Source organism: Hypanus sabinus, chromosome 2, assembly GCF_030144855.1.
Source record: "Hypanus sabinus isolate sHypSab1 chromosome 2, sHypSab1.hap1, whole genome shotgun sequence".
NCBI classification, from domain to species: Eukaryota; Metazoa; Chordata; class Chondrichthyes; order Myliobatiformes; family Dasyatidae; genus Hypanus; species Hypanus sabinus.
Window position 1 is genome coordinate 107,222,512 of NC_082707.1, and position 15,109 is coordinate 107,237,620.

The following is a 15,109-nucleotide window of genomic DNA, read 5'->3' on the forward strand; positions in this document are numbered from 1 at the left end:
GACATACATGACTGTCCTTTATGGGTGGATTTGGAGAAAAACTCGGTGAAGGGGTATTCTTTGGCCTCTTTACTGGGAGCCTCTTCCTTTTTTGCTTTCTAAGATTGGTAGTCGAGACCTTAATCCCATTATTAAACATACATTAAGAATTTGGTTTCAGTTTCATACATTCTTTGAATTTAATAATTTTGTTTTTTCTAGTAAAATCTATCACAATTATTTTTTTTAAACCATCAATTTTCAATCAGACATTTGTCATTTGGAAAACCAAAGGAATAATAACTTTTTCAGACTTGTTTATGGCGGATTGTTTAATGTCTTTCACTCAATTAGTGGACAAATATGACCTATCTAATGCACACTTTTTTAGATATTTACAAATTAGGAATTTTCTATGTAGCTTACTTCCAAATTTTCCCTCTGCTTATTCACCCAATATAATAGATACTCTTTCTCAGGTTAAACCATTTCAAAAAGGACTGACAGCTATAGTTTATCAATGGTTATTGAATTTGCGTATGTTATCTGACGATAAAAGTAAAGCTGCATGGGAATTGGAATTTTGAGAGTCATTCACAGATAATAAATGGGATAAAATTTTTCATTTGGTAAATACTTCATCTACTTGTGCCCGTCATTCCTTGATACAGTTCATCGGGCACATATGTCAAAGGATAAATTAGCCTGTATCTTTTCCAATATTAATCCTATTTGTGATAGTTGCAATATTGAGGTGGCTACTTTAACATATATGTTTTGGTCTTGTATCAAGATACATAATTTTGAGAAAGAAGTTTTTAAAACTTTATCAAAAGTCTTGAATTTGGATCTACAACCGAATTTACTTATAGCAATGTTTGGGATCATTCCATTGGAAGCAAGATATATTCCTGTTTCTGCTCAAAGGATGATAGCTTTTACAACTTTACTGGCTAGAAGAGTCACTTTGCTTAAATGGAAGGATTCTAATCCACTTACTGCTCATTATTGGCTTACTTCCATTACGTCCTGTTTAAGTTTAGAGAAAATAAGAAGTCGGACATTTGTTATATCCTTTAAATTTGAGGAAACTTGGCGACCTTTTATTCAATATTTTCATATGGTTTGATTTATGACTCTTCCAGTTACCTCCTTGAAATGTTGGATTTGATCAGAAAGTTTCTCTTTTTTCTTGATTTCACTGTCAGTATGAGCTGTCTAGTTTCCTTTTTTTCTCTCTTTTTTTGTTTTTTTTTGTTAGTGGGGTTTTTTATGTATATAAAAATTATAAAAGTTTCTTTATCTTTTTTCTTCTTTTCATGAAATGATAAGAGGAGAATCAATTATCTTACTCTTTATTACCATTAGATTAATATTATGTATGATCTTGATAATGTTTATTTTAGCTTTTATATGAATTGTTATTGATATAGATATTTGAGATAATTCTCCTCTTGTTCATATATATGTACTCTTTTTTTAAATTAATGAAAAGATTGATAAAGAAAGGAGAAGTAGTAATGGGGACAAGGAAATGGCGGGTGAACTGAATAAGTATTGTGCATCGGTCTGTAAAGGAGATTTCTTCTTTTTCTTTGTTACTGTGTATGTAATCAAAATGGCTTCTTTGTTTTGTTAAAAGTAGGAATGCTTCTTTGTTGCGAGAGAGTGCTGGAAACTTGTTTGGGTTAAAATTTACCGATAATGAGAATTGTATTCCTTTGTAAACCAATTGAGATTAATGTTGTTCTTTCTTCTGAGTCTGTAAGCTATTGTTGGCGGGCTTTTGGGGAGATCAGCGCGAGGGGGTGAGAGAGAGAAGACGCGATGCTGTAAACTGGGCGAGGAATGGACCCCAAGCAGGGGTCCAAGGCCAGGAGGTCGAGGAGAGGAGATGAAGCTAGATGTGCTTGGTTGACCACTTCGGGTGGTCCTAAGCTGTGAGTCGAGGAGTTCGGAGGGGATTGAATGGTGGCCAGAAGACTTCAGTAATTGAGCTCCAAAAGTTGTGCACGAAGTGGTTTGGACTTTGATAAGTTTGGCGCCTTTTCTTTATTTTTTCTCTTCATATATACTGTATCATTATTAATCACTTAGTTATAGTAACCTTTATAAATTGTACTCATTTAATCACGTATGATGTACTGTCTGTTCTTTGGCGAGGCAGGGACATCACACAGCATCCACACAGGCTGATTACCCAGTTTGGCGGGACCGAAGGCTGCTCCCCCTAGACGAGAACAAGCTGAGCGAGCCTGAGGTTACAAGGGGTTACAGGTCTTCACTGTGGAAGTTCCAGCTGTTAGGGGTCATAAAGATACCATTACTTGAGAGAAGGGAAAAACTGAAAGGTCTGAAGATAGATAAGCCACCTGGACCAATCGTGTACACCCCTTGTGTTCTAAAAGAAGTGGCTGAAGAGATTGTGGAGGCATAAGTAATGATCTTTCAAGAATCAAAAGATTCTGAAATGGTTCCGGAAAACTGGAAAATTGCGCATGTCACTCCACTCTTCAAGAAAGGAAGGAGACAGAAGAAAGAAAACTATAGGCCAGTTAGTCTGGCCTCAATGGTTGGGAAGATGTTGGAGTCGATTATTGAAGATAAGATGTCAGGGTACTTGGAGGCACAAGATAAAATAGGTTGTAGTCAGCATGGTTTCCTCAAGTGAAATTCTTGCTTGACAAATCTGTTGGAATTCTTTGAAGAAAAAACAAGCAGGCTGGACAAAGGAGAATCGATTGATGTTCTGTTCTTAGATTTTCAGAAGGCTTTTGACAAGGTGCCAGACATGAGGCTGCTTGACAAGCTACAAGCCCATGGCATAACAGGGAAGATTCCAGCTTGGATAAAGCAGTGGCTGATTGGCAAGAGGCAAAGAGTGGGAATAAAAGGAGCCTTTTCTGACTGGCTGCCAGTGACTAGTGGTGTTCCACATGAGTCTGTGTTGGGACCAATTCTTTTTACATTATACGTCAGTGATTTGGATGATTGAATTGATGGCTTCATTGCAAAGTTTCCAGATGATATGAAGATAGGTGGAGGGGCAGGTAGTATTGAGGAAATAGAGAGGCTACAGAAGGACCTGGATAGATTAGGAGAGTGGGCAAATTGGAAGATGGAGTACAGTGTTGGGAAATGTATGGTAGTACACCTTGGTAAAAGAAATGAAAGGGCTGACTATTTTCTAAATGAAGAGAAAACAAAAAAAAACTAAGGCTAAAGGGACTTGGAAATCCTAGTGCAGGATTCCCTAAATGCTAATTTGCAGGTTGAGTCTGTGGTGAGGAAGGCAAATGTGATGTTATAGGCTTTGATAGAGTGGATGTGGAGAGGATATTTTTCTATGGTGGGAGAGTCTAAGACCAGAGGACACAGTCTCAGAATAGAGGGATGTCCTTTTAAAACAGAGATGAGGGGGAATTTCTTTAGCGAGAGAGTGGAGAATCTATGGAATTTGTTGCCGTAGGCATCTGTGGAGGCCAAGTCTTTATGTATATTTAAGGCTGAGGTTGATAGATTCTTGATTGGTCAGGGAATGAAGGGATATGGGGGGAGGGGAGGCAAGAGATTGGCACTGAGATGAAAAATGGATCAGCCATAATGAAATGGCAGAGCAGACTCTGGGCCAAATGATCTAATTCTGCTCCTACATCTTCTGGTCTTATCATCTGTAAGAAGGCTGTACTTCCTCCCTGTGAGGTTAGTAGGTTAACTAGTCATTGTAAATTGTCTTGTGTTATTGGCTGGTGTTAAATAGATGGCTCGTTGAGCTGTAAGTGTCTGTTCTGCACTGTATCTCTAAATACAATTAAATAAGTCTGGAAAGGAAGTGTGAAAGTGAGAGCTAGGTGGAAGTTAAAGGTAATGACATTTTAAAGTTCTGCATTTCTGCAGCACTATTTGGATTATCAATGTACTGGCAAATGCTGAGGGAGTGGGCCCATCCCACAGATAGACAGGCTCAGCTCGGGTACAAGCAAGTCTCCATAACTGGTGAATTGAGTTAAATGGTTTGTTCAGAGTTCAGAAGGAGCAATAATGGCAGTGGTAGAGGGGTCACTTTGTGTCAGTGGTTATTTTCATGTTCTTTCAGTATAACTCCTTTTTAAAAGTATGTGTATTTTCCCTTTTTTTGAGCATGCCCAGTACAGTATCTGGATGTGGGAATGAAAAGAAACCAGCTTGTTTGATATTCTACATCAGTCAGCTTTTCTAATTAATCATACTCATTGAGTGTCTATCAGTGGCAATGTACACGTGGTTCTACAGGCTCTGACTTGTTGTGAAATATGTTCTCCTGTCACTAGTCCTCAGGAATCAGCATTTCCAAGGTTTGGTTCCCACTAAAGTTTCAGAAGTTTGACTCAACTGAAATACAGTTAATCTCAAAATGTGATTCTCAACAGTTGGACTTTACAATCCTTTGGGGCACACATTTTTTGTGCGGTCTATGAGTATCGACTGGCTTTGATAACCATTGAGAAACCTATATCCTAGTAAAGGTTGATATCCAAGGAGTGGGAATCAATGGTTGGGAAAACTGTAGTTAAGTAAGAGTTAGCCTCTTGAGTAATTTATAGTCTGATGCAAATCCGTGAAACCAACACCTGTAAAATATTTGAGAAACAGCGATAGATGGTGAGATATACAGCCTGTTTTGTATAGTGATAAGATTCACGGTTTAATAGTAAAAAAAGAATCCAATGCTGTGATGTATAATTTCAATGTCTTCCTGTTGCTAGATTCTCACTGGCAGGATGCCACTCTGGAAGAGCTGGAGAGCGACCTGAAGGCAATGCACAGTCACGTTCAGCTCAATGCCTTAGCAACTTGTGCCTCGGGAGCAATTGAGCACCCAAAGCTGGAAGAAAGTAAAAGTTTTATTTAACTTGTATATCTGGAAGTCCTGATGAAGGGTCTCAACCCGAAATGTTGACTGCTTATTCATTTCCATAGATGTTGCCAGTTCTGCAGAGTTCCTCCAGCATTTAGTATGTATTGCTCTAAAAGTTGAAGGTGTCTGTTGTTATCCTTGTCTGATATGTCTAAAGAAATTGCAGTCTTTGGTATCAATGGGAGTGGTGGAATCCTCCAAGTTAGATATGGAAAAGCATAAGATTAGTCCTCTAGTTAATATTCTATATTGGAGGAAGTTTAACTTCAGCAGCATAAGAGAGAACTGGCAAACGTACATTGGGGGTGAATGTTTGCAGATACAACAACATCTGACAGGTTGGAATATTTTTAAAAGAGAATGTGTAAGAGGTCAGTTCTAGTATGTTCTCGTAGAGGTGAAAGACAAAGATGGCAAGATTTGGGAACCTTGGATGACAGTTTAATGAAAGTATGATCAGGGGAACAAAGGAAGCAAAATAAAGATGGACACTGCTACTGATTGAGTGTCTTGTTGAATATAGAGAAGGAGAAAAGTTAAGATAAGAATCAGGAATGATCTTTGGCAGATAATATTAAAGAGAAATCCAAAGACATCCTATAAAGATATTAGGAGCAGGAGGGTAGATATGAAAAGAGTGAGTCACCTGTGAGTGGATTCAGGGCATATAGACAAAGTCCTAGACAAAAATTTGTCATCTTACTTCCCAAGGAGGAGGATGTGGAAGATGATAACTTCAGGGTAGAGTTTGTGAATAACGTGGAACAGGTCAGAATTAGGAAATGTCATCGTGAATTAGGTCACTATTAGATATCCTGGAGCACAAGGTGGATAAATCCGCAGGGGCTGGAGGGGACTTAGACCATCAGGCCATATGGCATAGGAGCAGAATTAGGTCATCTGGCCCATTGAGTCTGCTCCACCATTCAATGATAGCTGATCCTTTTTTCTATCTCCTCCCCAATCCCAGTTCCCGGCCTTCCCCCCCCCCCCCCGCCCCCCGTAATCTTTGATGCCATATTCTATCAAGAATCTATCAATCTCTGCCTTAAATACACCCAATGACCTGGCCTCCACAGCTGCATGTGGCAATAAATTCCACAAATTCACCACCCTTTGGCTAAAGAAATTTCTCCGCATCTCTGTTTTAAGTGGACGCTCCTCTATCCTGAGGTTGTGCTCTCTTGTCCTAGACTCTCCCACCATGGGAAACATCTTTTCTGCATCTACTGTGCCTAGGGCTTTCAACATTCCAAAGGTTTCAGTGAGAACCCCCCCCCCCCCCCCCCCACATCCTTCTGAATTTCAGCGAGTCCAGACCTAGAGCCATCAAACATTCCACGTATGATGACCCTTTCATTCCTGGAATCATCCTTATGAACCTCCTCTAGACCCTCTCCAATACCAGCACATCTTTTCTAAGATGAGGGGCCCAAAATTGTTCACAATACTCAAGGTGAGGCCTCACTTGTGCCTTATAAACCGTCAGCATCACATCCTTGCTCTTGTATTCTAGATCTCTTGAAATGAATGCTAACATGGCATTTGCCTTCATCACCACCGACTCAACCTGCAAATTAACCTTTAGAGTGTTCTGCCCAAGAACTCCCAAGTCCCTTTGCATCTCAGATTTTTCCATTTTCTCCCCGTTTAGAAAATAGTCCACACATTTATTTCTGCTACCTATCTAATTCTTTCTGCATCCTAACTGTTTCCTCAACACTACCTGCCCCTCCACCAATTTTTGTATCATCTGAAAACTTGGCAATAAAGTAATCTATTTCATCATCTAAGTTATTTTATATGCAGCATGAGAAGAAGTGGTCTCAACACCGATTCCTGCAGAACACCACTAGTCACTGGCAGTCAACCAGAAAAGGATATTATTATCCACACTGGCTGCCTCCTACCAGTCAGCAAATGCCCTAACCATGTTAATAACTTTCCTGTGATACCATGGGCTCTTAACTTTCAGGTGATGACTTTCAGTGGACTGAAAAGCTTTAGCATGTAGATACTAAGGAAGAGGATGTTCTGGAGCTTTTGGAAAGCATCAAGTTGGATAAGTCACTGGAACTGGATGAGATGTACCCCAGGCTACTGTGGGAGGCGAGGGAGTAGATTGTTGAGCCTCTAATGATGATCTTTGCATCATCAATGGGGATGGGAGAGGTTTTGGAGGGTTGAAGGGTTGCAGATGTTGTTCCTTTATTCAAGAAAGGGAGTAGTGACAGCTCAGGAAATTATAGACCAGTGGGACTTTCTTCAGTGGTTGGTAAGTTGATGGAAAGGATCCTGAGAGGCAGGATATATGAATATTTGGAGAGGCATAATATGATTAAGATAGTCAGCATGGTTTTGTCAAAGGTAGGTCATGCCTTACAAGCCTGATTGAATTTTTTGAAGATGTGACTAAAAACATTGATGAAGGTAGAGTAGAAGATGTAGTGTATATGATTTCACCAAGACATTTGATAAGGCACCCCATGCAAGGCTTATCAAGAAAGTAAGGAGGCATGGGATCCAAAGGGACATTGCTTTGTGGAGCCAGTACTGGCTTGCCCACAGAAGGCAAAGAGTGGTCATATTCTGAATGGAGATCGGTGCCCAGTGGTGTGCCTCAGGAAACTGTTCTGGGAGGTAATGTTGAAGCTATATAGGACCCTGGTCAGACCCCACTGTGCTGAGTTCTGGTCACCTCACTACAGGAAGGATGTGAAAACCATAGAAAAGGTGCAGAGGAGATTTACAAGGATGTTGCCTGGTTTAGGGAGCATGCCTTAGGAGAATAGGTTGAGTGAACTTGGCCTTTTCTTCTTGGAGCGATGGAGGATGAGAAGTGACCTGATAGAGGTGTGTAAGATGATGAGAGCCATTGATTGTGTGGATAGTCAGAGGCTTTTTCCTAGGGCTGAAATGGCTAACACCAGAGGGCAGTTTTAAGGTACTTGGAAGTAGGTACAGAAGAGATGTCGGGGTTAAGTTATTTACACAGAGAATGGAGAGTACATGGAATGGGCTACCGGTGGTGCTAGTGGAGGCGGATACAATAGGGTATTTTAAAAGACTCCTGGATAGGTACATGGAGCTTAGAAAAATAGAGGGCTATGGTAACCCTAGGTAATTTCCAAGGTAAGAACATGTTCAGCACAGCTTTGTAGGCCAAAGAGCCTGTGTTGTGCTGTAGGTTTTCTGTGTTTCTACATCTGGAAAGGCAGGAACTGATAAGAGAAATTTAAGATGGCTTTGTGTGAAGAGAAATGCTGTTTCACTATTTAGACATTCAAATCAAGTTTATTACCAATGTTGTGAATTTTTTTTTGTTTTATGGCTGCAGTACCGTGCAAGGTATAAAATAGACAATAGACAATAGATGCAGAAGTAGACCATTTGGCCCTTTGAGCCTGCACCGCCATTCTGAGATCATAGCTGATCATCTACTATCAATACCCTGTTCCTGCCTTGTCCCCATATCCCTTGATTCCCCTATCCATAAGATACCTATCTAGCTCCTTCTTGAAAGCATCCAGAGAACTGGCCTCCACTGCCTTCCGAGGCAGTGCATTCCTGACACCCACAACTCTCTGGGAGAAGTTTTTCCTTAACTCTGTCCTAAATGACCTACCCCTTTTTCTCAAACCATGCCCTCTGGTACTGGACTCTCCCAGCATCTGGAACATACTTCCTGCCTCTATCTTGTCCAATCCCTTAATAATCTTATATGTTGCAATCAGATCCCCTCTCAATCTGCTTAATTCCAGCGTGTACAAGCCCAGTCTCTCTAACCTTTCTGTGTAAGACAGTCCGGACATTCCAGGAATTAACCTCGTGAATCTACGCTGCACTTCCTCTACAGCCAGGATGTCCTTCCTTAACCCTGGAGACCAAAACTGTACACAATACTCCAGGTGTGGTCCCACCAGGGCCCTGTACAAATGCAAAAGGATTTCCTTGCTCTTGTACTCAATTCCCTTTGTAATAAAGGCCAACATTGCATTAGCCTTTTTCACTGCCTGCTGCACTTGCTCATTCACCTTCAGTGACTGATGAACATGGACTCCTAGATCTCTTTGTATTTCTCCCTTACCTAACTCTACACTGTTCAGATAATAATCTGCCTTCCTGTTCTTACTCCCAAACTGGATAACCTCACACTTATTCACATTAAACGTCATCTGCCAAGTATCTGGCTACTCATTCAGCCTATCAAAGTCACCCTGAATTCTCCTAACATCCTCATCACATGTCACACTGCCACCCAGCTTAGTATCATCAGCAAACTTGCAAATTCTCAATGCCTTCATCTAAATCATTGATGTAAATCGTAAACAGCTGTGGTCCCAATACCAAGCCCTGTAGCACCCCACTAGTCACCACCTGCCATTCCAAGAAACACCCATTCACCGCTACCCTTTGCTTTCTATCTGCCAACCAGTTTTCTATCCATGTCAATATCTTCCCCCCAACGCCATGAGCTCTGATTTTACCCACCAATCTCCTATGTGGGACCTTATTAAATGCCTTCTGAAAATAAAGAAATACATGACAAAAAAAAAAACAGCTTGTAAACAGGCCCTTTAACCCAACTGACCCATGTCAAACATAGCATCATTGTTGCTACCATTTGTCTGTGTGATCTAAGCACCTTCCCTTCCATGTAACTATCCAAATGGCTCTTAAATGTTGTAATTGTATCTGCCTCAGCCACATTCTTTGGCTGTTCATTCCGGGTACTTGCTACCCTCTGTATAAGAAGTTATTTCTCAGGTTTCTTCTAAACCTCTCCTCTGTTATCTTGTTAATAGCTGCCACAATTTCATAATTTTCTCTGAGGTCAGCCCTTATTCTTCTATTCTCCAAAGAATGAAGATCACTGTGTGTGGCCAATTTCTTCCTAAAACTCAGGCCCTCTAGTCTAGGGAGTATCCTTGTAAATCTCTTCTCCACCCTCTCCAGGTTGACAATGCCATTCCTATAACGAGGTGACTAGAACAATCATAATACATCAATTGGCCTCACCAATATCTTGTATAACAGCAACATAATGTCCCCGCTGCTCGACCTGATGCCCCGATTGATGAAAACCACCGTGCTAAATGCCTTCTTCACCATCATGCTTACTTGCACAGCAGCTTTCAGTGAATTGTGTACTTGGTCTCCCAGATCACCCTGTTCCATAATGTTCATCAGTGCACTACCATTCATTGTACAAGTCCTATTCTGTTTTCATTGTCCGAAATGCATCACCTAAGTCGGTTCATTTGCCATTCCTCAGCCCACCTACCTATCTGATAAAGATCCCTTTGCAATTCATTTTAACCTTTTTTCAACACCCTCTAATTTTGTATTATCAGCAAAATTGCTAATTGCACTATGTACATTTATATTATTTCTATAAATAATGAACAACAGAAATCCCAACACTGACCCCTGTGGCACCCCATTAATTACAAGCCTCCAAACAAAGAATCAGCTTTCAACTGTCACCCTCTGCTTCCAGTTTTGAATCCAACTCACTAATTCCATCTGAATCCCACACAACTTGCAAGGCTGATCAAGGATTATTCAAGGCCTTACTAAAGTCTGTATAAACAAAATCCACTGTCCTACCTTCATTTATTCCCTTAGTTACTTCTTCAGAAATCTCCAAAAGATTCATCAGATATCACCTTGCATGCACAAAACCATGTGGACTATTCATGATCAGGCCTTGACTATCCAAAGGATGGTAGATCTAGTTCCTGAGAATTTCCATGGGCAACTTCCCCACAACTGAAGTCAGGATCACTGGCCTGTAGTTTCCTGGCCTGTCTTCCTAACCTTATTGAACAATGGAACATCATTAGCCATCTTCAGTCTTCTAGAACTTCAGCACTGGCTTCAAGCAACTGTCTTCAAGGGTCTCTGTGATATCTTTCTTCTGTCAGAACCCTCACAATTTCTTCTCTTATTTCCCACAATGTCCTGGGATACACTTGGTCAGGTCCCATTTTATGCCTCAATACTACAAGCACCATTCCTTTCATAAATAAAATCATTTGTTGAATATAATGGCAAAGCGCAGAAAAATCCAAATTAATAGGTGAGTACTAAGAACGTTCTTAACATAGAACAGAAGGCTAGGAGCAATAAGGCTATTTACAAATTAATGACACATTTCATCAAACTAAGTACTTGTAAATGCCTCTAACTTATTGTAGATTGTAGAAAAGGTATCCACCTTTTCTCAAGAGGCAATAATGAAGTTCAGACTATCCCAGAGACTCTCATGTCGCTCATCAGTGAGGCCCTGACCAGTGGCAACCATCGGGTGAGATTTGCTGCAGCAATTTGTCATATCACGATGGAGAAAATGAATGAAAAAGTCAAAGAGGTTCTTCAGGATACCCTCCTTCACGGTACAGACCATCTCTATGTGACTTAAGAGTCTTTGAATATTATCTAGTACTCTTCACATCCATTCAAAATAGCTAGCAAATATTCTTGATAGTTATTGTTCTGTTTGAGAAAGGATGAGAGCCAGTGGGGCAGCAGTGAATAATAACAAGATAAGTTATTTTTCATTGGTATGTTTGTGAAGTATAAATGCTAGCCAGTGCATAGGTAAGAACAATAGTTCATCATTAGTGCTGTGGGATCTTCTACATGTACCTGGTTCAACTGAACAATTTACTGAACTGTATAGTGCCAATTCACACTGCTCCAGGTGTGCTCTTGTACTCAGACCTGAGGCCTGAAGCCTCATGTCAGCTTCCTACTTGGAGGCCAGTCAGCCCTCATAGAACCATAACCACAGTATGATGATTAATTGTTTCCATTTCCACCCATTCCAACCACTATTTCTCTGAGATTCCTCATTTGGTTTCCAGTCATTCAAAGCAAGAAGTTGCAGGTCGTTGGTTTGTATTGGTGACTGAAACAATGTTGGAGTCGCAAGCAATGAATGCTTTCTTTTTAAACTTCAGGAGATGTGTCTGATCGTTGGATTGCAGCACAAAGCCTGGCCCTCACTGGTGATGATAGTTATCCTGTTATCAGTAGAATTATCCTGCATCTCTTCGAAACACCAGATACTCAGACTGCAAAGCAAGTCTGTCTCATCCTGGGCCCACTCTCTGAGAAGACGGTATGTGAACCAGGATACCAAAGAGTAACAGCTCTGACAAATGTGCTGCTTAACCCCCTACCATCAAACAAAGGCTCAGAATTCATGACCAAGTTCTAGTGCAGGATCTCTGAACTAGCAAGGTTTACCTTATGGTCAAGGAAACTTGTGAAGATGGGAGATGATAGTCTGAGGGTGGTTGGATCTGCCATGGAAAGTGTTTATTCTAGAGATGTTAATATAAGGGAGGGTAGACTTGCAACAAGTCCATTGGGTCTATAGCTAGAATGATGGTGCCTTTGATAAGATTCTACATTTTTTTTAAATTTAGAGATAAGCGTGTTAATAGGCCCTTGTAGCCCAATAAGCTTGTGCCACCCAGTTACACCCATATGAACAATGAACATACCAACCTTTACATCTATGGAATATGGAAGAAAACCAGACCACCTGGAGAAAACCTATGAGGTCACAGGAAAAATGTACAAACTCTTTACAGGCAGTGTTTGAATTGAATCTGTGTGGCTAGTATTGTAATAGTGTTATGACCATAAGACACAGAGCAGGATTAGGTCATTTGGCCTACTGTGTCTGCTCTGCCATTCAATCATGGCCAATCCCTTTTTCCCCACCCACCAGCCTTCTCCCTGTAATCTTTGATTCCATAGCCAATCAAGAAATGAATCTCTACCTTAAATACACCCAGCGACCTGGTCTCCACAGCTGCCAGGCTGAAGAAATTTGTTTGAATCTCTGTTTTAACTGCACGCCCCTCTATCCTGAGGCTGTGCTCTCTTGTCCTAGACTCCCCCACTATTATGAAACATTCTCTCAACATTTGAAAGGTTTCAGTCAGATCCCCTCTATCCTTCTAACTTCCAATCAGTACAGGCCTAGAGCCATCAAATGTTCCTCATGTGATAACCCTTTTATTCGCAGAATCATCCTTGTGAACCTCCTCTGAACCCTCTTCAATGCCAGCTCATCTTTTCTAAGATGAGGAGCCCAAAATTGTTCACAATACTCAAGGTGAGGCCTCACCAGTGCTTTATAAAGCCTCAGCATCACATCTCTGCTCTTGTATTCTGGACCTCTTGAAATGAATGCTAACATTGCATTTGTCTTCCTCACCACCAACTCTACCTGCAAGCTGACCTTTAAAGTGTTCTCCACAAGAACTCCCAAGTCCCCTTGCATCTCAGATTTTTGGATTTTCTCCCTATTTAGAAAATAGTCTGCACATTTATTTCTACTACCAAAGTGCATTTTCCAACATTGTATTTCATTTGCCACCTTCTCGTCCATTCTCCTAATCTGGCCTTCCTGTTTCCTCAACACTACCTGCCCCTCCAGCAATCTTCAAACTTGGCAACAACACCATCTATTTCATCATCTAAATCATTGAAATACAGCATAAAAAGAAGTGGTCCCAACACCGACCCCTGCAGAACACCACTAGTCATTGGCAGCCAAACAGAAAAGGATCTTTTTTGTTCCCACTTGCTGCCTCCTACCAATCAGCCAATGCTCTAACCATGCTAACAACTTTCCTGTAAAACCATTGGTGCTTAAGTTGGTAAGCAGCCTCACGTGGGGCACCTTGTCAAAGGCCTTCTGAAAGTCCAAATATACTGCATCCCCTTCATCTATCCTTTGTGTAATTTCCTCAAAGAATTCCAACAAGTTGATCAGGTAAGATTTTCCCTTAAGGAAACGATGCTGACTTTTTCTTATCTTGTCCTGAGTCACCAAGTATTCCATAACTTCATCCTTAACAATTGACTTCAACATCTTTCCAACCACTGAGGTCAGGCTAACTGGTTTAGAATTTCCTTACTGCTGCCACTGTCTTTTCTTAAAGAGTGGAGGATGTTTACAATTTTCCAGTCCTCCAATGGTTCTTGAAAGATCATTACTAATGCCTCCACAAGTGGGAATAAAGGGAGCCTTTTCAGACTGGCTGCCAATGTCTAGTGTATTGAGACCAATTATTTTTATGTTATATGTCAATGATTTGGGTGATGGAATTGATGGTTTTGTTGCAAAGTTTGAAGATGATTTGCAGATCGGTGGAGGGGCAGGTAGTTGTGAGGAAGTAGAGAGGCTACAGAAGAACTTAGATTAAGAGAATGGACAAAGAAATGGCAGATGGAATACAGTGTTGGGAAGTGTATGGTCATACGTAGAAGAAATGAAAGGAATAACTACTTTCTAAATAGAAAGTTTATACAAAAGACTGAGGCGTTAAGGGACATGGGAGTCCTTGTGCAAGATTTCCTAAAGGTTAATTTGCATGTTGAGTCTGTGGTGAGGAAGGCAAATGCAGTGTTAGCATTCATTTCAAGAGGACTAGAATATAAAAGCAAAGGTGTAATGTTGAGGTTTTTTAAAGTACTGGTGAGGCCTCACTTGGAGTATTGTGAACATGTTTGGGCCTTTTATCTTAAGAAAAGATGTCCTGAAACTAGAGAGGGTTCAATAGAGGTTCACGAAAATGATCCTAGGATTGTCATATGAAGAGCATTTGATTGCTCTTGGCTCAGTAGGATTCAGAAGAATGAGGGTTGACCTCTTTAAAATCTATCGGACGGTGAAGGGCCCTAATAGAGTGGATATGAAAAGGATGTTTCCTATGGTGGAAGAGTCCAAGACCAGAGAACACATTTCTATCAAAATTGACTTTTCTTCAATGTAGAATCTCATCTCACAGAAGCTATTTAATTTAATTTGAAACTAAAGGCATTGTGGTCACTGGATGTGAAGTGTTCCCCTACACAAACTTCTGTCACCTCCCCTGTCACATTCCCCAGTAGCAGATCCAGTATCACATTCATTGGAACATCTAAGTACTGATGAAGGAAATTTTCCTGAACACATTAGACAAACTCTATCCTATCTAGTAGTTCTACAGTATGGGATTCCCAGTCACTACGTGGAAAGTTAAAATCACCTACTATAACAACCTTATGTTTCTTGCAACAGTCTGTGATCTCTTAGAACCATAGAACATTACAGCACAGAAAGCAGGCCCTTCAGCCCTTCTTGGCTGTGCCGAACCATTTTTCTGCCTAGTCCCACTGACTTGCACCTGGACCATATCCCTCCATACACCTCCCATCCATGTACCT

At 40.8% G+C, this 15,109-nt stretch overlaps 1 protein-coding gene across 6 annotated transcripts in view; it reads left to right on the forward strand.

The window, feature by feature from the left end:
• Positions 1-15,109, forward strand: part of heatr4 (HEAT repeat containing 4) — a 199,349-nt gene that overhangs the window by 64,703 nt on the left and 119,537 nt on the right. For 4 of the 6 annotated variants that reach the window (XM_059951604.1, XM_059951592.1, XM_059951574.1 and 1 more), the window contains 4 exons: positions 4,725-4,853; positions 11,077-11,274; positions 11,842-12,002; positions 12,921-13,010. In XM_059951604.1, the coding sequence (XP_059807587.1) occupies positions 4,725-4,853; positions 11,077-11,274; positions 11,842-12,002; positions 12,921-13,010 (578 nt within the window). The remainder of the gene's footprint in view (positions 1-4,724; positions 4,854-11,076; positions 11,275-11,841; positions 12,003-12,920; positions 13,011-15,109) is intronic. The other 2 variants (XM_059951583.1, XM_059951601.1) reach the window with 1 other exon arrangement.